General features: G+C 39.6%; 1 protein-coding gene across 1 annotated transcript in view; it reads left to right on the top strand.

Annotated features, from left to right (window-relative positions):
* ENPEP (glutamyl aminopeptidase) overlaps positions 1–3,581 on the top strand; it is a 94,176-nt gene extending 90,595 nt beyond the window's left edge. Inside the window, exon 20 of the mRNA XM_089668508.1 lies at positions 278–3,581. Coding sequence (XP_089524634.1) covers positions 278–427 — 150 coding nt within the window. The 3' untranslated portion in view covers positions 428–3,581. The remainder of the gene's footprint in view (positions 1–277) is intronic.
* Positions 3,582–24,518: the final 20,937 nt, after the last annotated feature.

Here is a 24,518-nt window from a genome sequence, read left to right as displayed (position 1 = left end):
GCATGCAGACAGCAGAGGAACAAAGCAGCAGACAGAATGACACTTAGTGCTCTTAATTAGGATAAGTACACACTATGGAGGGATGTGCTTTGTTCATATTTCATGTCTGAGGTTTGCAACCACTTTAATGCAAGAAAAATATCAAACGATTTTATCTTTCAGTGTACACAACAATCTGAGATTCTTCATTGATCTAAGCATCCTGGCCTTTCATTGTATTTCCTTATGAATAAAGAGTTACCAAGTGTTTGATCTATCATCTGTGTTTTTTTTCTAGATGAAAAATTTCTTTGAGAGATACCCAGAAGCCGGGGCTGGAGCAACCCCAAGGCAGCAAGCGCTGGAAACTGTCACAACTAACATTAAGTGGGTCGAAAATAACAAAGATGGCATCAAATCCTGGTTGGATGAGAATGTTGTTCCTTAAGGAAACAATTAATAGAAATGTTTTAAGATTACTAATGTTTCTAATTTTGACAGCACTGTCTATTTCAAAATAAAAAAAGAGGGGCATAATATACATATCAAATATTTTGGAAAGGGAAAATGAGGAAATATAAATTACTATGTATATTCAAGGTCCATTTTGTCCCAAGAAAAAGAAAATGCCCCCGAAAAAATTGGAGAGGGTGCTTATATGTGTATTTATTATGTTCTACAATGTATACACAATAGGGTTGCTACATTCAAATAGGCTGTTTACTTTGTAAGGGAACTTAAACTGCAAGGAAATGTTCCCCAGCGCTTAGTGAATGTTATGAAATTTTACTTTACAAAGAATACCCAATCATATGCAAGCAAAATAAAACAAAAAGAAAGAAGCATTTTTGTTTGCACATGATTGGATGATGGAAGTCAGCAGAGTCTCACCTCATTCACTAAGCTCCAGGGATCATTGTAAAGTTAACAGGCTATTTGTCTTTAGTAAATCAACCCTAATTATTTTTTATCTTCTTAGGGAAAGCTATACTGAGTTTTTTTTATAAATTTTTGACAAATGTAAATCTTCCATTCTTTCATTCCATCGTTTTGTTTAAGCTTTCCCATAATCCATTCAACCCATTTTTATGTGGGTGCTAAGATTAGCGGTTTTGGTGATTTTTAGTGTTTGTATGTTACACTCTTATTTTTGTTCAGTTCTTGTTTGGGATTTATCTCCTCCCTTATTTTCTTCATTGTTTTCTTCCTTAAGATCTTTTTTTTTCTCCCTCTGTTTTTTTCTTTTAATCCATTTTTGTATTTTTGCCAATATTTTCATTCATAATTTTGTTTATTGGCCACTTTATGTTCCATATGTCCTAGTTCACTTACCCCCCCCCCCCCCCCTATCAATCTGCTTATCTCTGTAAATATTCCCATTATTTTTTTTGTTAAAAGGATCAGGAGCTATAGTCCATTCTCCTCAATGTAGGGAAACTACTGAATTATTTTTTTTTATGTGGTATAATTGTTTAATTTGGTTTCACCCAACGTTGACAATTTTTCACCACTTTTTTGCAAGACTATTTTTGTTTTTCACATTTGTACCAGTTTGACATTGAAATTTTTCATGTCTGAGTTTTTTTAAATGTAGGGCAAACAACATAAAAGTGAACAACAGGCATTTTACCTTAAATAGGTCCTATTGCACAGAACACAGCTACTTTTACTGGATGCAACTAAGATTTTGGCATCGTTTTGTCAAAATCAATGTAATGTTATTTTCTGTAATCATTTTTTTAAAGAGATAGACATCAGTTGTCTCAGCAGTAGACTTTAGTTTAGGGATGGGGTTCTAGAAAATTATTTAAAAATGTAAACTTCCTTTTTCAAAAGTAGAAATTTCTACCATTGTAAGAACATTTGTATTCCACAGAGAATTCTGCTAATAAACTATTGTTAATAAATGTACAAGACTCGAAGGGCACAGTTTAAAGCAATATTTTGCAAGCCCTTTTTCCTCTCTTGAAATGTTTGTAAAGTTGTATATATCCTTGAAAGCGCTAAATGGATGTACTTTGTACTTGTTTTACTTCCATGTTTCGGTTCTGTTGATAGACTGGTTTACAATGGCACACCAAGAATTGCATCCTTTTCATGAGTGTCTGAGATACCTTATAGATGTGTCCTAGTGTGTGACTTATGCAAAGGAAATTTTATCACCATAAGTGCAAGAAGTGCTTAAAAATATTATTTTAGGGAAGCCTTTCGCAATCTCTTCAATGTGAGGAAACCCTTGAAATAACTTTCTGGTCTCAAGAAACCCCTGCCAATAATGACTATAACTACAGCTCACTATATATTAGTGTGAGGGTCACTAGGAAGAATCCTCTTTACATTTTTTGTCATTGGCAACATTTCTCCTTTACATTCAGCTAAAAAGACCATTGGTGTCAGTAGTTAAATATTTTGGAGGCAAAAAGTGCTCATTGTTAAAGGAAACCATAGAAACCTTTGGAGGAACCCTAGGATACCATGGAACCATGGTTGAGAAAGCCTGATCTAGGGCTTCTTTACTCAATCAACCAATCCTGCTGGCTAGATGCTTCTTACAAAGTATTTTTATAGTCATACAATGGAAATTAATCTGTGACAGTCAAACATAAATTTAACTTTTTTAAAAAATAGCGCATTTATCTGAAAAAAAATGGCTATTACCTGTATTTTTTAGTTTTATTCAGTAGTCATGTTACTGCCTGAGCAGTTTTTCCAACCCATTTCCTGAGTGAAGGGGGCATAGCTGCAATGACTTTAGGGAGTGTAGCTGCAGTCACTGACATATAGTGATACGGGGAAATATGTTCCCTATCTTTTCACTTTGCAAGCAGTGCAGGGCTGGGGGCATGGCAGCCAAGCTGACTATATATGCATTGGCACACCCTCCTGTGCCTCAGTTTGAAGCTCAGGGGTGCAGACAGATCACACTAGCAGGGATATAAACATTTACAGCAAAATCTCAATGTCACTAAAAAAAGAAGGCACATGTACACAATTCCTAACTCTCAAAGGAATGTATTATTAAGATAGCAGTAATATGGTTTACATACACTTTAATGGAGTTAGTTTTTAAAACCAATGTTTAAAATTCTTACCCAACAGTGGTAGTAACTGCACAGCCTAACCAAAGAGGAAAACATGAAACCAAGCTACATGATAAAATCATTTATAAACAATATATTTCCTAAAACACATTGTTATTTTTGATAAAAACATATTGGGCAGTCAATCTTCCCTTTTATATTTAACTTGTAAGAATAGTGATAGTATATTTGTACTTGTATGATCTTTGAAAACCATTCATTCAGAGTTAATTCAGAGAGATGAACCAAGGTATGTTTATTATAAAAAGATTGGATATTTCTATCCTGTCATTTTCTTTGCATAACATTCAAGCTGTACTCAGCGGAAATAACTTTTTGATGATTTATTATGTTACTTGTCAAATGTTAAATTTTTGTAATTACATTGAATAAAAGCATAATGACCACAAATTATGACAATTGTTAATAAATTCAAGAGCATGTGTACTCATTTATGGAAGTGATTGTATGATATGCCTTGTATAATACTGTGCATGTACAATAAAGTACATTTAAAAGGTTTCCTTGTATTAAATAGTCTATAAGCAAAGCAATTCCTACTGACATGCTGTCTTTACAAACCTCACACAAGCTGTAAGACTGTTTTCCTATTCCCACTCCCTGTTCCTAAAGTGGGCTTTTGTTCAGTGAATGGTTCTTCTGATAACTCAACCCCAAGTATAAGTGATGATAGCAGATACTAATGCAGATGACTAGATCACAATCGGTTTGCAGAACCCCACCATTTTGCATCCCATCTTTCAATTCATGAAATACAAATTAACAAAATCCTAAAATATTCTTTAATTCGGGTGTCTGAGTTGGCAATAATGACTTGAGATGGATGCTTTCCTTTTATATTAGACATTTGTGGAGACTTCCTACTTCAGGGGCTGACTTGTGTAACATATTTTCACAAATCATATTGTTTTTATGAGCATAAATTAGAAATTCGAAAAAATCAGTGTAGCCTTTGTATCTTTTTCTGCCAAGCAATATTTCTAAAATAAACCATTTTATTTGTATTCGATAGGCCATATTTTATAAGTTTTGAGTTCAATAATTATTGCTATTGGTTTGCTAGGTAAAGGACATAAATGTTATAGGTGTAACACCCTAGTTGTTGGGAGTAGTTGAAGGCTTGCTGGAAGCCTGGGTGTAGACAGAGGGTTGCTTCAGGGCAGACTGAAGGGCTCTACACGACAGTCCTCTGGTACCTCCCCATGCTCTAGAAACTTGGAGAAGCTTCTAGATGCCAATAGATGGCGGTGAGGAGGGGCTGACCTGCTTATTTATGAGAGTCTGACAAATCCCAGGCAGGAAGTCTGGCACTGTGGCAGACCAGCTCATAAATATGACAGAGCCTGGCCACCAATTGGAGTTGGGTGAAAGATGGAGGATTGAAGTGTTTCTGTGTAGCCTTGGAGGGGCCCCGGAAAAGGGAGGGTTCTGCCTCCATGCTGGAGGTTGGAGGAAGAAGGAAAGCTGAAAGAGGAAGCTCCACTGTCCTGCAGTCCATCAGGGATGGACAGCCTGCATAGCCTGGAAAATAACCAGCTCAGCGGACCCCCAGGGCCTATAAGGGATTCTGCTGGATGCAAGTTCTTGGCAAGTTTTCAGAGGACAGTTCATAGCATACCCAATCCCTTGTCCTGGGATCCTGTAGCCAGATGGGCTGATATTTTGTTCCCTTAGGGGACTAAGAGCTCATAGAAGTTGAATCTTTTCTAGAAATCCATTTAAGGGGACTCAGAGCTCCTGCAAGCTACCACTTTGCTAAAGACTTCCATGGTTCTGGCTGGAACACTCATTGGCGTTTACGAGCAGGGCCCTCTGTTTCCTCTTGTACCAAATTGTATTGTAACTGTTATGTCTACCTTCATTTTGTAAAGTGCTGTGCAAACTGTTGGTACTATATAAATCCTTTATTATAATAATAATCATTATAATAATAATAATTATAATAATGTTTGTATTATTTTTGAGAAGAAAATTGTCCTCAGTGGATATTCTGCAATCAAGTTGGGCAACCCAAAACCCCTTTACCCTGTCCTGTTAAATTCTCTAATAAAACCAAGCCATGGACTGCTTCTTGTGTCTGGATGCAAGTGGAAAATGTACATGTCTGGCTGTGCAGGAAGTAAAGGGGACCAAAAGCCAGCGGCTCTCAAGAGGTTAGCGCTACATAGGGTTGATTAAAGCTGAAAACCTGGTCTATATGAAACACAAGAATTAAATGAAGCTCTGTATTCATTAATACCTCCTGTAGTGCAAGTATGGATATAATTTGGTATTAGTATCTTGCAGTCCATGTACAGCAGAGCAGTGGTTTTGCACAGAGCAACCCCTATCCTCCTATTCTCGGGTCTCCTGCTGGAGTTCCTGGCCCCTCCCTCCTGCCAAGAGCCCCCACAGCAAGTAGCTTGCTATGGGGAACCAAGCAGGGTCATTCCTGAGCTGCTGCCCTGTGTGTCCATTCACATACAGAGCTGTGGCTCAGCCCCGCCCCTCTCTCTCCTCATTGGCTCAATAGCTCCAGCTGCTGTCTCAGCCAGTGAGGAGGTAGAGTCTCCGGACGGCCGATGCTCTCATGCACATCACTGGATCGTGATGGGGCTCAGGTAAGTATTGGGGGGCTGCTGCACACAGAAGGTTTTTTAAACCTTGAGCCTTTACAACCACTTTAAGGGCAATCTTCACCCTTTCCTGTCAAAGTGCACTCCTCTAGATCAGTTAGTGCTTCATGGGGTTTTGAGCATCACGCATTTGCTTTTGTAGTTCTACCCTCTTTTGGGTCCCTCTATTTCCTGCAAGGCCAGGCAACACACATTTTACAACTTCCATTAAGAGTCAGCAACCAGTCCATGGGCTTGTTTTTTTTTTATTTGGGGTAACGGTCTACTTGAAACAATAACACCCATTCACCCTGATGACTGGTAGCAAGAACACTCTTACAACTGCAGACATTTCTCGCATCAGGCCTGGTGTCTTGCATGTGGTTACAGGATAGAGTCCTTACTCCCATTTCCTTCACCATCCCCAAGCCCCACCAGGTTTACACAGAGTTGGTTCCACTGGGATCCTACTTCTCAATGTGTCTTGTGTTTTTCATGAGATACACAGTCTAGCTTAGGCTTAACAGGGTGCCATCCCACTTCACAACAACAAAGGTACTAAGGATCCACTCCAGACACTTGAAGAAGTCACAGGCTCAGTCCAACTCTATTTTATTGAGGTATTCTAATAACAGTTCAGTTAAATGATTTCCTTGTCATTTAAGGTAGGTAGGCTCCCTCTTGTAGAAGTGTACCATGTGTGCCCAGCAGCATGGATGCCCATCCCAGGGGTAGCAAAGAAAGGATTAAGTCTTCACATCATCTCTCTCTCTCTTGGTATTTCTCTTCCTTTCAACCAGCCTGGACTCCTCCAGACTCCCTGAGCTAAGTCCCTTCCTTAAACAGGTTTTAGGAGGGGGAGGAGCCTGAGCATGGCGCTGAACAGGAGATCAAGGTAGGATCTCTCATCGCCAGGCTCCGCCAGCATTCCGATCGATGGCCTGCTGATAGCCGGGAAGAAGAAAAGGGGACCTGCCTACTGACGCTACCGGAACCGTGCGGGGAGCTCCGGTGACCAGTCCGGCTCCCGTGGACCCTGGTGAGCTGGGTCCTGTGGTGGAGCGGGCTGGAACAGAGGGGCAGGAGGAGTTGGTTAGCCATGGCCGGAGTTCATAGGATAAGAGGCAGCTATGTGACTGGCCACAAAGGAGTACTGGGAGGAGGGAGCTGCTGGCCAGTATATGGGAACAAATGCAGCTCCGAACTCCCCTCTCTCCCTCAACCCCTAGATTGAGCTCTCTCAGGGACTGCTGCTATGGAAAGAGACCCCTGGATCCCTGGAACCCAAGAGAGACATAAGAGAAGAACCCCACCTTGGAAAATACTTGGAGTTGGAGGGACCACCTCGTGCAACCCCCCTGATGGTGAGACCTTCAGGCGCTTCCCCCCCAGCAAATTGGAATAAGTGAAAAGAGTGTGATAGAGAACAATAATGGTGAGAGCTCTAGATTATCCCAGGGAATGTCTAATAGTAGTCAAAATCTAGAAGAAGCAGATATTGAGAAAATCGGTGTGTTGGAGAATTCAGAAGATCAAGGTTTACACCTACCAACTAAATCAGAAGTAGCAGAAATGTTTAAAGGTCTGGAGAAATCTAAAAAACAAGAAATGCTGAAGTTACATAAAGATTTGGGGCAGTTGCTATCTAGAGTGGAGGAGAAAAAAACAATTAAACATGCCCAAAGGATACAGATCTTAGAAAAAGCAAATGGTGGAAAAGAAAAAAGAACAAAGAAATTTGCTGTATAAACTAGAGGAGTAGGAAAATAGGAACAGAAGATGTAATATAAGAATACGTGGTCTCCCAGAGATCTCTCAAGGAGGAGACCTAAGGGAAATAATAGCAATGGACAGATCTGTACCAGAACCCTATAAAATAGATGGGTGTATAGAATAGGTCGACTATATCAAGGGGGTAGAAAAGGAAAATCAAGAGATGTCATCGTTCAATTCCATCATTATTATGATAAAGAAGAGATCTGGAAGAGGATGAAAGGAGGAGCTGCTATAAAATAGGGAGAAATATATATACAGATCTTTGCTGATCTTGCTGCAGAGACACTGTTAAGAAAGAAAATCCTGAAACCATTAGTAGAACAAATGAAGAAGCAGAGCGTCCGATGTAGCTGGGGGGTCCCAGCATGTTTAATCGGTTGGAAAAATGGGCGCTCTGCAAGATTAAAGCTCCTTGAAGAATTGAGAGACTCCTGTGAAGGACTTGACTTATAGGATATAGATATCCCTTGGTAGGGAATGGGGATGGAGGAAATGTGAAATATGGAGAAAGAGCAGTGGTGGGTAGCCTAGGGAGGGAATAGAGAGGGGGTGGGAGATGGGAAGGAGAATGGGGTGAGAATATTCTTTTTTTTTTCTTTCTTTTCTCTCTCTCCTTCAAATTCTCTGTCCCCTTTCCTTTTTCCTTTTTATCTTTCTCCCTTTTTTTCTCTTTCCCCCTTTTTTCTTTTTTTTTCTTTTCAGGCAGGTAGTTTTTGGCGGGACGCTGGGGGAGAGCAAATAGGATGAGGTGTGCATGCTCAGAGATACACCCTAAATTAGAATCAAAGGTGGGACTGGTACCACATGTGATTCATAGGCAAAATGGGGGGGTGGGATGGGAGGGAGGTTGGGGGGCTGGGTGGGGAAGTTGGGAGGGTGGGGGAAGGGTATGGGGCGGTAGTAGTTAGCCTAAGATTTTGCGGCAGCCTTAGATTTTGTGGGACAGTTGGAGGTACACTAGCTTGGAGAAATTTTAGAGAACGAAGTAGAAGATATGATGGAGAGAGGGAGAGAGAAGAGGAGGATGATGAGGGATGAGAGGGGGTGAAAAAAAAGAGAAAAACAGAAGAGATTCACTTTGTGACTTATAATGTGAGAGGTTTAAATAGTCCTGGGAAGAGATTTAGGATTCTTAAAGAACTTCAACATAGATTTTCCTCAGTGGTGTTTTTACAAGAAACTCATTTGGTACAAGAAACAAATGTGAAGTTAAAATCCAGACATTATCCAGAGTGGTATTATGCAGATTCCCCAGTTAAACGAGCAAAGGGAGTGGCAATAGGATTTGTGAAAAATACAAGGTTTAAGTTGGAAGACAGATTGGTAGATCCGGAAGGGAGATTCCTGTTTTTGAAAGGAAAATTACAGGATATAGAATGTACATTAGCAAATATATATTGCCCGAATAAGAAACCGGAGGTATTCCTAAAAAATATTTTAAGGAAATTAATGGATTTCAAAAAAGGTGGCTTGATTGTGGCAGGAAACGTTAATCTATGTATGGATCCACAGATGGATGTGACCTCTCCTGTGCACAGAGGGGGTAGTAGGTGTCTGAAAAATCTAAAAAAAATGTTATATCAATGTCAACTGGTAGATATATGGAGAATTAAGCACGTGAAGGATAGAGATTATACGTTTTACTCTCATGCACACGAGATGTACTTGAGACTGGATTACATACTGTTGGACCATCGACCTATTGGGGTTTATTTACTAAAGCTGGAGAGTCCAAAATCAGACTCCCTTCTGCATTGAACAAGCTGAGGTTAGAAGCTGATTGGTTTCTATGCAGAAGGGAGTCTGATTTTGGACTCTCCAGCTTTAGTAAATAAACCCCATTGAGTCTTTGGTTAAAGTAAACATAGAAACCATGTTGATTTCTGATCATGCTCCTGTCACAATGCAATTATTATGGGGTAATGAGCAGAGCGGAGGGATATCATGGAGGTTAAATAAGACACTTCTTCAGGATCAAGAGATGGAAAAAAAAATTAAGAAGGAAAAAGAGCAATTCTTTAAGGAAAATGATTCTGAGGAAGTGTCGGTAGCCACGGTTTGGGAAGCTCATAAGGCCTATATTAGAGGAATCCTAATAGCGATAGGAGCAAAGAAGAAGAAGGAAAGAAGGGAAAAAATGAATACACTTTTTAGTGAACTCTGTAATTTAGAGCAGATACATAAAAATAAAATAACAAAAGAGGGGATGCAAAAGATATTAAATAAAAGAGAAGAATTAAATAATTTTCTGGAAGAGGATAAGAGTAGAGTTTTTAATAAAATGATAAGTGAAAGATATGGGGAGATAGACCAGGAAAATATTTAAGGAAGGCCCTGAGGGAAAAAAAGCCTAGGAGCTATATAGAGAAAATAAGGGATGATAAAGGTGAACTAGTGTACTCAACTAAAGAGATAGCAAGAGTGTTTAAAGAATATTACAAGTTATATAATATTAAGCCCCATGGTATTATAAGAGAAGATGAAGTAAGACGAAGTAAGAAAAATAGAAAGAAGACAGACATATATAAAAAAAGGCAGGATTACCGAAAGTAAGCGAAGAACAATTAAATTCCTTGGAAATAGCAATAACACAGGAAGAGATACATATAGCAATGAAAAGTACTGCAGCCGGGAAAAGTCCAGGACCCGATGGGTATACAGTGAGATATTATAAAAAGTATGAAGAAATATTACTACCAAAATTGAAGATATATATAAATTCTTTAGGAGGAGAGATGGAAATGAGGGAATCCCTGCAAGCCCATGTCATCCTCATACATAAGGAAGGTAACTGTTCAAGTTATAGACGGATTTCCCTATTAAATACGGATACTAAATTATATGCAAAAGTATTAGCAAATAGATTGAAAGATTTAATGCTGAAGTGGATACATATGGACCAAGTAGGGTTTGTCACAGGAAGAGAGGGTAGAGATAACGGATTAAGATCTCAGTTTCTCATACAAAAAAGTAGGAAAGAGAAAACTCCTGCATTGGTACTCTTGATAGACGCTGAGAAGGCATTCGATAGAGTAAATTGGGGATAAATGTTAGACACTCTGGAAGTATTGGGAATAGGACCCAGAATGAATGGATAAGGAAATTATATAGTCAACCTTCGGCTGCATTTATGGTTAATGGGGAACTGGCAGAATATATTGAGATGCAGAATGGAATGACACAGGGATGTCCTCTGTCTCCATTGTTATATGTTTTATCTCTGGAATCTCTCTTGGCTACCATAAGGAATAACATAGATATAAAAGGAATTTGGGTAGGAGAGATACAGCATAAGGTGGCAGCTTATGCAGATGATATGCTGTTCTATGTAGGAAACCTAAGGATAACACTGCTAAACTTAATGAAATCCTTAAAAGAATATGGCGAGATGTCAAATTTAAAAATGAATCCAACTAAAACAGAGATTTTAAATATAAACCTTCTAAACAGAGAAAAAAAAATGTTACAGGAGGAATTCCCCTTCGTCTGGAGAGAAAGAGAATTAAAATATCTCGGTATAAAACTGACTATTTCTATAAAAAATGTATATAGATCGAACTATATTCCACTATTAAATGAGATTAAAGATGAAATAAAGAAACCAGGATGGGGATCTCAGTCATGCATTGGACGGATAAATTTGATAAAAATGGTGATTGTTCCAAAAATCTTATATAAATTTCAAATGATACCAATTAAACTACCTGAGGCATTCTTTAGCATAATTTAAAAAATCCTGACAAGATTTATCTGGAGGAATAAAAAGCCTAGAATTAGTTATGATATCTTAAGTAAGGACAAAGAGAATGGCGTTTTGGGAGTACCAGGCATTAAAAGATACTATAACTCAGTAATACTGGTGAGAATTTATGATTGGATATATAATGCACAGGGGAAAAGTTGGGTAAAAATAGAAAATACATTAAGTCACACGAATTTAAGTAGAAAATATTTGGTTACCTCCTCAATACCGTGGATTAGCAGATAACACAAGTTTTTTTACACGTAATGTCTTAAGAGTTTGGGATGTTTTACACAAGCAAATGGGGTGGGAATTTAATTCACTGTTAATGCCTCTTTGGAATACAGAGTTTTTCCCTCCAGGTAAAAAAAGCATTACAGGGAAGTGGATAAGGAAGAAAGATGTTCAATTAAGAGATATAATGGATGGAGAGGAAATAGGTTCACTTAAGGAATTGGAAAGCAAGAGGGAAATATTCACAAGAATGGATGAATGGCGGTATTTTTAGTTGAAACATTTTATAGGGAACCTCCCAAAGCCACTAAGAAAAAAAAAGGATTGGAACCCATTTGAGCACGTATTAGAAACACGAGGAGATGGGAAGCGCAGGACTTCTAAAATATATAAGATTCTCACAGGTTTAAGTACGGTTATAAGACCACCAAAAATGGGAAAGGGATTTAGGAGTAATATTGATGAGAAAAAACAGAAGAAAATGTATTGTTTAATTCACGGGAATGTAAATATGAAGGTGGTAGAAATGAATTACAAATGTTTGGCAAGATGGTATATCACTCCGGATGTAGCACATAGGATAAGTGGGGATAATTCACCTTTATTTTGGCGTGGATGTGGAGAAAGAGGCACAGTGTTTCACTTGTGGTGGGAGTGTTATAAAATTCAGGAGTATTGGGGAGGTATAGTACATGTAATAGAGGAAATAATGGGGATTAATATGCCAAAGGAGCCAGAGATTTGTCTTTTCTATGGTTTTCAGTTCTCAGTAAAAAAATATAAAAAAACTGGATTAGTGTACTTGAATGCAGCGAAGAGCCTGATACCCAAATTCTGGAGGGAACAGGCACCGAGAGTAAAGGATTGGATAGAAAGCGTAGAGAAGATTTATAGGCTGGAGGAACTTTACCATATGGATGAAGATAGGATGGAGATTTTCCGTATAAGATGGGAAAAGTGGGAGAGATGTAAAAAGTCAGATGCATACCAGGAATATAAATAATAAAGAAAAGAAGACAAGGAGGATATCTGTAATATTAAAATAGTAGTATTCTTTGAATAAGATCAATAGAATAAACAGGAAAAAATATAATCAGGGCTGGGTAGAAAGGGCTGGGGTGGTATAGGGTTTGGGTGGGTGTTAAAGGGAGAGGGGAAAAAGGATACCAAGGGTAAAGTTAATATTTTGAAATAATGCCAGATAGATATGAGTATTTTATTTTAGGTGAGTATGTATTTATTGGCTTTTGTATATGTAAAATGGTATAATGAAAATTTATAATAAAATATTTAAATAATAAAAAAATAAAAGCCCCTTCCTTAAAGGCCAACCAAATAACCCCTGCCTACACTCATCTTGCATAAGGAAATCTAGGATCCACATTGTAGGATCATAGGTTATTCCTCAGAAAAATAGAGGGCAGAAAAGGTAGAAAAAAAAGCACACAAACCTCACAGGTTCCTGTCCTACTGGCAAGCCATGTGTCATAATGAACTCTCTGTACAGAAGCAGCTGTCAGAGGAGATCATTGGCTCTCTGGATCTGAAGCAGATATGTATGGGCTTATTCACACTAATGTGTGGACTCATTCACACTAATGCAGTTAATGGAGTTTTTCCGCACTGAAAGCACTTCACCGCTAGGGCACATAGAATGAAATGAAATAAAATTAATAACTTCCTGGCTCTTTTCTCAGTTTTTCAGCCAAAAAGCCTTTATCACCAGTTCTCCATAGTATCACAATGATAAGACATTTTTGTGCCTTTTCATTGTTTATTAAACATGTCCATTCATATTACTTATCACCAAGAATTAATAGTGAAGAAAAGGAATGAGAAATCCCCTGATTTTTAGTTCCTACTGACTTATCACTGTTTATGAAATACCTCACTGTGGATTATCACCTTGATAAGTGGTGAAAAGCCTTAGTATTGCTTATCCCCATCTTTTCATAGTTTATTGAATGTATACTATAGAAAGGTGTATCTTCATGATGGAGACAGAAACAACAATAGAAACTTGATAAAGGGTTTCCTACTCCATCCAAAACTTTAAAAAAATGCCTTTACATACACTTTAAAGTGCATATTTATAAGGCAGTGAATATGACATTTACCAAACTTTCACTGGTGGTGATTCATTCACTCTACATTAAAGCACAATCGCTGTGAAGATTTACCTTTAGAGAATGTTTGGTGAATATTACATAATTTCCTTTATAAATACAAGTATAGCCTTAAGTGTAGGGAATAAAAATACCACTTAAAATAACAGTCTCAGGTAAACACTAAATATTATATATTAATATTTTTTACCCAGCAGGTAGGTCTTTAGTCTCCTCTTAAAATGTTTTTTTTAAAAACAACAGCAACTTATACTGTACACAGAACTGAATGACTCCAATGTTAAATGGCTCAGTCTGAAGTTTCAGTCAAAGCTATTCATAAGGCAGGCTACCACTGCTGTGGTGTTTTTTGCTAACCCATAGGGCTCTGAGGAACACTTTTTCATATATTAATTGTTTATTTGTAGAACAAGAATGACATGCATAGACAAAAAAAGATAAAATACATTAGTTTACTTTTTTTTTTAATGTTTATGAATAAGGTTTACCCAAAAACAAGCAATGATCCAGTATCACTGGGAGAGTACATGTCAGCCCCAAACAAGTATTCATGGAAAACAAGGTTATGTGACAGTTTAGAAAACCTGAGCACTGTGACTATTTGCTTTTAGCTGTCCCTACTTTCTCCATAGTCCTAAACAGGAGCGATTGTGCAGCTCGACTGCTCACAAGCTTTAACTTCAGTTTTCTTAAGAAAAATAATATCTCTTAAGAGATTTCACAAAAATGCTGCCCTGCGTGTAAGGTTCCCTGTTTGCAATAGTAATAATTTGTCTAGATTGAGAATTCTGATTCTTTTCTAATTTCCATTTGCTGAATGCTTATTTCAGATCTGGATGCAAAATTATTGAAGCCAGACATAGCCAGGTAAGCTAGCTTTTTTCAGAAGGAGGTAAGTGTATTTCAAGCAATAAAGCCTGGTCTCCGAAAGAGAAGAAACTCAGTAACACAGTGGCTAAGTGGTTAGCACTTCTGCCTTGCAGCACTAGGGTAGTAGGTTTGTATCCAAACTACAGCACTATCTGCATGGAGTTTGCATGTTCTGCCTGTGTGGGTTTCCTCCGGGTACTCCGGTTTCCTTCCACACTCCAAAGACATGCTGGTAAGTTAATTGGATCCTGTCTAAATTGGCCCTAGTATCTGTGCATATGAATGTGAGTTAGGGACCATAGATTGTATGCCCCTTGAGGGTTAGGGACTGATGTGAATGTACAATATATGTATGTAAAGTGCTGTGTAAATTGACAGTGCTATATAGGTATCTGTAATGAATAAATAATTAATAACGTAAACTTTAAGCCGTCCACCCATCATATTCGCTCTGCATATGCTCAATTAGACTTGCAACTGGGGGGCTGAAAAGCCAGAAAATTGAGCTGTGTCCCCCCTTTAATCTGCAATGGCAGACAGACAGGGGTGTACACCTAATACAGCTGCAACACATACCCCCTTTCACATTTTGTGGACAGTACTGCTGACCAACCAGACCCATTCAAGCGACTGGGTTTACATTGCAACCTCTCCACATGCAAGTGTGGTAGTATGGAATTTACAAGGTTAAAACATGCAGTGACATATTACCTCCTTGCTCCTGGTCAAATGCTTCTGAAAAGCGATCCACTGCAGATCACTTTGCAGAGGTGTGGCATTAACAGCCACACCACAGTTACTGGAAGCAATGGAACAATAATCAGCTTAATATGAAGAGTCTCTCTCTGCTGAGAATAATACAGTCCATGAATCTTTATGGCTTGATGGATTCCTAAATTGTTTCTCCTGAGATGAAAGAGATTTCCATAGAAATATTTAGGAGACTCAAAAGGCAATGAATCTGAAATTCACCTGATTTGAACATTTCTAGCTGTAGCATTGTCAAGCTCCTGGGAATTTTCTCATACTCCACCCAAAACCTGGAATGTGCTACAATGGAATATTCTGACTTATCAGATGCATGGAGTACTCTGTATCCAGTTTGTCTGGTTCATCATCTGAAAGCCTCACCCTCCAATATGATTGTTTCTTCATATTATCTTTCTCACACTTCACTTTGTTTGGAGCCACCAGGTGCTGCATGAAGGCTGGCCATGTAAGTCTATGGCAGGGGTTCAGAATTAAAATTCACGGGGGTCCAGTCAGTAAAATTTTCTTCCAGCGGAGGTCCAAGTGTCATGTAGGTGCTTTGACTCAGATCCTTCACATCACAGCCTCCCGTGCACCCCCCATCACAGACCCCTCATCACAGACCCCCCAATCACAGGTCCCTCATCACTGACCCCCCCAATCACAGCCCCAGTCACAGACCCCCCAATCACAGCCCTCTCATCACCTCTCATCACAGATCCCCCCCCATCATAGACCCCTCTACGCAGACCCCCATTACAGACTCCCTAACCACAGATGCCTCATCACAGACCCTTCTACACAGACCCCCCCACACACAGATCCCTCATCACCGACCCCCCCCCCCCTTATCTCAGACCTCTCAATCACAGACCCCACCATCACAGACCCCCCCATCACAGGTGTTTCATCACAGACCCCCCTTCACAGACTCCTCATCACAAATCCCCCATCACAGACCAATCATCACAGATCCCCCATCACAAACCCCTTATCACAGACCCTCCCCAATTGCAGACCCCCCAATCACAGATCCCCCATCACAGTCCTCCCTCCATTACAAACTCCTGTCCCTTGTATATAACATCACAGCACTCCCCCATTCCTCCCCACACTGTCCTATCTTAGATGGGAAAGATGGCAGGTATGGACAAAGGGTGGAATGTTTCAAGTTAAGAACAGGGGCGGACTGACCATTTGGAAACTCGGGCACTGCCTGAGGGCCCGGGGTCAGTAGGGGGCCCCATGAGATGCCCCTGGTACATTTTTCATAGGCTTTTTTGAGTTTGGTCAAGGACACAGGGGCCCCATGATCCCCTATTGTCCTGGGGCCCCATGAGTTGTCAGTCCACCCCTGGTTAAGAAGCAAGTGAGTGGTTACAGGCAGCAGGGCGATCCAAGCAATCATTCACCCGCCCTTTGTCCAGACCTGCCATGCTTCCTGTCTTCTATGAATAAGGTACAACAGTGTGGGGAGGGTGAGGAAGGGGGGAGAGCTGCGATGCTATTAAAGGGACAGACCTGCCGCCTCTCCTATGTTGTGCTTTTCCTTGAGGATGATAGTGGCAGCGGTGGGCAGGCAAGCCGGCGGCAAGGAGAGGACACTCTGCAACTATTTGGCGAGGCTGCTGTCCAGATCGGACTGTCACTGGGTCCTTATCCGGACCAAGGACCACCATTTAGTGATGCCTGCTCTATGAAGACATAGTAGCTGCACAGACATAAGTCACTCACCCTAATTTGACAATCATGTGGGTGGGGTGAGTGGTCCCGAACACACTATTTGCACCTGTGTGAATGAGGCCTTTGAATGAAAGCTGGATTATCCCATCAACATTGCTTTGAATAAGAAAAGAAACATAAATGGTAGCAATAATACCAGATATCAGCTATAAAAGACTCCCATATCTAGCTTAGTTAAAGGATAAGTACACCTTTCGTAGTATGTTACATGTTACACCAAATGCAGGGTATAACATATACCATGTTACTGTACAACCAGCCCCCGCATGCCCCTGATCCCCCAATATGACAGCTAATGGGGGTCTTCTCCTCCTACTAGCTGTCACAATTAAGTAAAAAACCTGGCTGTGCAGAGTTCCATGTCATTCAGTGAATGGTAAACTACAAGTTCCAACAGCTTTTGCAGCTGTTGGCTTGTAGATTTCAATGAACTACCATGGTGCTGTTGAGTGCTGTGGAAGTTCATGGATTCTTCCTGTCAGTGTGTATCTGTTTGCCCATAAGAGGTACAAGCACATAGATTACACTGACAGTCTGCAGGAGACCTGCTTGGTTTTCCTTTCCAGTCTCCTAAAACAAAAATAGTAAATGCACATATTTTTACTTGCAAAACAGTGCATTTATAATTTTTTGTTAAAAGGTGAACTTATCCTTTAAAGTGAACCAGTGTTTTGTTCATACAACAGGATTACTATATACTTACTTTACTCACTCAGAGCTTACATGGGGCTTGCATCCTCCCCTTGTATGGCGAGGACCATATTTTCATTTTACATGATTTTGTTGCATGTTGTGGAAAAATTAGTAGCTACCATTTGAGAGTAAAGTTGTCAATACTTTGAGAGTTTTTTCCTTCAGCCTGTATGAGCTACAGCAAAGATGGATGAATTTTCCCTGCTGGTATTGTATTCTGACATCCAGTATTGGCAGCTGTCAGAATACTAAAATGGCGGCTGCATCTGTTTGGCCAACAATTTTCTGTCCATCTATTATTCAGTGCCGGGTAGGGGGCTGTCATCAGGGCAACCCACATAGAAAATATTGACTGCTTCATCAGGAACTAGATGAAATTTGCACTGTGTATGGCCAGCTTGAAAGAGTTACTGTGCTTCAATGAAAATTTTAGGCTTTCCTTATTTAAAGCAGAACTCCATGAAAAATTTGTATTTTCCCATGCAGGGAAAGCTACAGTACACCTACCTGGTCTTTCGATCCTATGGAAAACAGCACTCCCACATGTCCAGCGGTGGACTGTGCCTGCTATCCCCAGAGCCAGTCTATGGGTGTGATCACATCAGAAACAGTCCATTCACAAGACCACACATGTGCGGGGGGGGGCAGGAGCCCAGAGTGCTAGGAGTATTGGCTGATTAGGGAACTATATCTCCGCTCTCCTCACTCCTAGACAAAATGTTCTGTATATCATTATTGTGTTAGGGAAACATCTATTAGGTGTTCACTGCAATTTCCCCCTTATCAATAAAGAACAGGAAGTGTTTCATGTTTGTTCAAAATAAAGATTTCCCATCCACCACTGTAATTCCATTTCAGCTTCTAGAAAAACCAATGAAAGTTTCCTCCATTCTCCCTTTGCCACACATATGACTGTTCATTCGTTTGGGTTTGTTAAAGTCATGCATTTGTGAAAGACATGTATACAAGCATATTGTAACTTCAGTTTATGTGATTGTATTGCAGTTTTCCAGAACTATTCACAGAAGTAAATTCAGTTTTGGAATGAAACATACTACTGCTTCTGTTAGTTTTGTTAGCTAGCTGTCGGCTAACCATTAGTAGGACAGCATAGCGAGCATGGAAAAATAAACAATTTGCCCAGAGTTCTTCATTAAATGTATGGTTAGCACATACATTCCCATTTTGCAGCTTTGCAGCTTCTCTTTTGAGGTTTACTGAGCTATGTAAATGTTCCAATCAGAGAAATAAAAATGTGAAAGGTTTGCATATATCTGATGGGGGGAGGGGCAGTGGACAACAGATGGTCTGTAGGAAGAGGACCTAGAGAGAAGACTCCACTTGAAGGGAACCATGCATCTGAACTAAGAGTGTGGACTGCTGAGGAACAAGGGTTAGGTAAATATTGCTACTTATTGCAATCCCCTAGGCAAATTAGCATTTAACCCTTGTAGTGCTGGGGGCCCCATTCTAAGAGTTTTTTTTTTACAACTGAATGGAGATCAGTTGTAAATTTGAACTCCAGCAGATATAAAAGGCAAAAATTTGCATATTGATTAATACATTGTTAAACGTACTTCTCATTAATTGCAACTAGTATAACCACCTCAGCTCTGGAAGATTTTCCCTCATTCATGACCAGGCCCTTTTTTGCTATATTGCAATGCAATATTCTAACTGGTAATTGTACGGTCATGCAACACTGTACCCAAATGAAATTTATATAATTTTTTTTCCCACAGAGGTTTCTTTTAGTGGTACTTGATCATCACTGGGTTTTTTTTTTTTTTTTTTGCAATATAAACAAAAAAGACCAAACATTTTGGGGGAAAAAAACAATAAACATTTTGGGGAAAAAACTATATTTTTTACTTTTTGCTTAACCGTTTCAATACCGTGCAATTTTACACCTTCCTGCCCAGGCCAGTTTTCAGGTTTCAGCGCTCTCACACTTTGAATGAAAATTGCACGGTCATACAACACTGTACCCAAACTAAAATTTTATCATTTTCTTCACACAACTAGAGCTTTCTTTTGGTGGTATTTAATCACCGCTGGGGTTTTTATTTTTTGCTAAATTAACAAAAAAAGACCAAAAATTTTGAAAAAAAATCACATTTTTCTTTGTTTCTGTTATAAAAGTTTACAAATAAATAATTGTTCTTCATAAATTTAGGCCGAGATGTATTCTGCTACATGTCTTTGGTGAAAATAACCCAAATTAGGATGTATTTTTTAGTTTTTAGGAAAGTTATAGAGTTCACAAACTATGGTATAGATCTGAAAATTGATCAATCCTGAAGTACTGACAGCCAATCTAATTTCTTGAGGTCCAAGAATGTCAGAATAGTACAGATATCCCCAAATGACCCCTTTTTGCAGAGTAGACAGTCCGACGTACTTCATAAGAGGCATCGCGAGTTTTTTGAAGTTGTATTTTTTTGTCATAATTTTTCGGAAAATGAAAAAATGAAAAAAATTATTTTCACTATTTTTTTTTTTACATACTGTCACCAGTGCAGTACAGCGTCATCATATAACTGGCATGGCGGTGAACAGGGACACTGACTGGTGACAGTATGAAAAAAAATATATATATATATTTTTTTATTTTTTTTTATTTTTTTATTATATTTAATTTTTTATTACATTTTTTTTTATTTTTTTTAAGATTTTTTTTTCATATTTTACTATGAACAAAATAGTACAATGATACCATAGTAACATTGTACTACTTTGGGGAAGTGATCAGTATTTTTTTTTTTTTTTTTTTTTACACAATTTGCTTATAGCAAAGAATTACTTTGCTATAAGCAAGCATTTACCTGAATGAAATCGATTCATTCAGCTTTTTTTTTTTTTTTCTTTTTTTTGTGTTTAGCTGTGATTTCGTCACAGCTAATCACATGACATGTGCATGTGATTAGCTGTGACCATTCACAGCTAGGCACTAGTATACAATGGATGGCATCATGAATAAAGCCATCCATTGTATACAACTGTCATGTGACCTGCTGTGATTGGTCACAGCAGGTCACATGGTACCAGCAACGGGAGCCGGTACTCGGATCTGTCATCGGCCGTGTCCGAGGTGCACGGCCGATGACAGATCGCACTGCTGCGCCGCTCTGCACTAGCGCAAATGGCGCATGTGCGGGAGCACGCCAAATGGGGTGTACCCGGATCGGAGAGACACTTCTGAAGCCGCCAAATGGCCATTGGCCGGGCGGCTAATGGTTAAAAACATATCAAATAAAAAAAATACAAATCAAAATTCTTCTTTCATTTTGGCCAAAATGTATTCTGATAAAGGTCTTTGATTAAAAAAATCCCAACAAGTGTATATTGATTGTTTTTTGTGAACGTTTTAGCACCTACAAACTATGGTATACAGGCAGTCTCCGAGTTACAGACATCCGACTTACATACTTAAGAACAGAGGCAGCGTGACATCACGCTGGTCCCATAAACTGCTGGGCCATCTTGCAGCTCACCGCATGCTGCCACTTACTGTCCAGAGGACCTGTCAACAATCCCACATCACTGCACAGCCAGTTTAGACTTCCCTATGCTATCCAATGCTTAAATATAATTTTTTGGCTGGAGTTACAATTTAAAAATGTACCTGTTTCATCTTACATACAAATTAAACTTAAGAATAAACCTACAGAAACTTCTTTTTTATACTGCTAATGACGATGATCAGCAATGGGACTGCGATAGTGTGACAGGCAATCCGACACTAACTGATACTGGGAGGAACTGCCTAACTGCCACTGACATCACCAGTGACATTGATACAGTGATACATTATAATATTATATACTGTCACTGTACTAATGACACTGGCTGGGAAGGGGTTAACATTTAGGGTGAACAAGGGGTTAAGTGTGTGTCTAACAATGTTTACTATGTGTAAAGTGTGCTGCTTTTACTAATGATCTCTCGGTTTCTCATCTCTGCTTTGCAAGGATGAGAAACAGAGAGATTGTTCCATCTGTACAGAGCTCTGTGTTGATTGTCAACACAGAGCTGTGGCCTGTGATTGTACACAGCCGATCAGCAGGTCCCCATGAGTCATTGGCTAGGGTTTGCTGACAGGCTCCCTCTGTACACAATCACATGGGGTGCCAGCGGAGGGCGTGCATGCTTGCGCCTTAAACAAGGGAGTAGGCAGAGACGTACAGGTATGTCGCTTTACCTACAGTGGACGCCTGTCTGCAGTACATTGTGGAACGGTGGGCGTGATATGAATAAGTACCTACATTTGACTAGGTATCAGCTTCTTGCAGTCCTGAGTACAGCATCACTCAGGCTGGGAGAAGAGCGGCACAAAAGAAACAAAGTCAGGTGTGTTGCAGGTAAAAATGCTGACAAAGAATGTGTTGATGAGCAGAGAGCAAAGAGATGGACTCATCAGTCTTCCGGTGCTGCTTCACTGTCCAATCAATAGGTTGGTGGTGGGGAGAGGACACCTCTTTATTCCTTCTATAGTCCATAACATATGGTCTCTTTCATATGGGCGACCCTAGAATCATCCCCCACTGAGTCAGATCAGAACAGAAATGTCACATATGTGACATTCATGTCTATTACATTTGTCCTCAATCTTTAGATGGAGGAAAAATGGACCCATCTATGGGTGGCCAAATGTAAGCGGACATGCGTCCACCTAAATCTGCCCTTACCCAGTTAGGTGCACAAAAGTGGACCTAAAATAGACCTGTTTAAATCGGACCAGGATTTAAACAAATGCACATAAGGTTACATCTAGCTGTCCACATAGGTACATTGCAGTCTGTTTTTAATATGCCTAATCATGGATCAAAAATAAAATTGTGAGAAAGGGGCCTAGTAGACAAAATAGTATAATCCAGCTGTGTGATAGAGCTGTGTAAATCTAAGAACTGGATGAACAGAAATGCAAATCCTTTTACATGTAAGCTAGCTATCTTTTATGTATTTCACTAACAACTTTAAGGGCCGATTCCCATCTGAACCACAAAGGAATGAGCTATGCATTCCTTTTTAATTCCTGTGCGACTAAAGATGGTGCCATTTTCAGCCCAGTTATTTGAATTGGCTGAAATCACAGTGGATCGCACCAAAAGAAGTGTATTAACTACTTTTCAAAAATGCACTGCACAAAATTGCATGGCACTGCAATCTGTATTTGTGGTGTTGTTAGGAATATATTGACACCTGCAGCAGATCACACAACCAGAGCTTTTTGAACGCGGTGGTAACATGCACAGAATATGGGTTTATGACACCACATTCTGCTGTGAACAAGCCCTAAGTCCAATACTCAGGGGGTACCACCAGTTCTCCTGTACAGGGCCTAGGTCAGCAGTGGGGCCCAGGCAGCTGGGTGAATCAAATGTGGGAAAGAAGGGTGATCGACACAGTGTGGGAGTGATTACAGAATGGAACTGATCCCTTGTATGGCTCTCTCTGCAGTAGCTGAAAGCTGGCTTCTTCTGCACTCCCTCCCTCTGGCTTTCAGCTGCTGCAGAGAGAGCCATACAGGGGATCGGTTCCAGTAATTGCCCACCACCCCTACCCTCACAGTGCTGCCGGGTTCCCTCCTCTCCTACCCACCAGCAGCTGCAAGTGCTCAATGGGATCATTCAGAATGAAAAATGCGGGAAGGGTTCGGTAAATATATTTACCAGCCCCTTCCTGTTCTGAATGAACACAATGAATGCTCGGTACCAATCACTCACTGTGTTAATTTATAACTGAAGCATAGCAAACTGATATATTTTTTTTGTGGGGGGCTGTCATGTTGGCTGTGTGGGGCCCCATGATTTCTAACAGCAGCCCTGCCAAAACTAGATTTTTTTTTTTTTTTTGCAAAACAATATCTTTATCCTGTTATGTGCAGTGGGGATACCCTTAATTCATTCATTTATAGAAGTGGTCTCCAAACTTTTGCCCAGGGGTCGGATGTGGTCCTTCGCTTGCCTTTATCTGGTCACTATTCCTCCCACTGATATAAGACACTATTTTGCCCACTGATACCAGCAACAGAGCATAATTCCTGCCACAAATTTCAACAATGGGGCACTATTCCTCCCACTGATGCCAATGATGGGATATTATTCCTCCACCTAATATCAATGATGAGACACTGTTTGCTCCCACTGATGCCAGCAAAATTTCTACTCAAACTGCCCACAATCCACCCTTAAGCCTTAAGGATAGTAAACTGGCCCTTTGTTTAGAAAGTTTGGAGGTTCCTGGCCTAGAGTATACTAACTGAATATTTATCACTTCCATCAGCTCATCCCCCACAGTTATAACCTTTTGTACCACTTGCCCCACCCCATTAGATTGTAAGCTCTTATGAGCAGAGCCCTCTTAACCCTCTTGCGTTTTATTGTATTGCAACTGAACTGTCTCCCTTTGTTTTGTAAAGTGCTGCGAAAACTGTTGGTGCTATATAAACACTGTATAATAATAATAATAATAGCTACATTTAAATTCCCAGGTATTTATTTAGAAATGAAATCAGGAATTGCAGACAGAAAAAAATGTGCCGTTTAATAGTCTGCAGTGCCACCTAGTGGATTTATTCATTTTTGTATTTTCAAATAACTGGATTTCTTCTCTTTTAGCTATTTAGAGAGTTTATAGCTAACTTTTTTTGCTCAGCCAATTTTACTTATTGTAATACTGGGAGTAATTGTGTGATTATGGCAAAAATACTCTCCCAGTTTGAGCTTACAAAGTGGGAAGGTATTAGGAAATGAGTAGAAGTCATATGATACTTTACACAGAAAAAGCAGAAGTTAGGGCTCTGTAATGAAGTTTGCTAAAATCATTAACAATTATTTTACTGACCAGGAATTGATTGCCACACCTAGCCCTGTCTTTAGCTTTCCCAGGATTTCAAACATGTCAGATA

Source organism: Staurois parvus, unplaced genomic scaffold (genome assembly GCF_062004578.1).
Source record: "Staurois parvus isolate SC_StPar_1 unplaced genomic scaffold, SC_StPar_1.0 ptg000058l, whole genome shotgun sequence".
NCBI classification, from domain to species: Eukaryota; Metazoa; Chordata; class Amphibia; order Anura; family Ranidae; genus Staurois; species Staurois parvus.
Note: the sequence above shows the minus strand (reverse complement) of the source record. Positions and strands in the feature narration are given on the sequence as shown.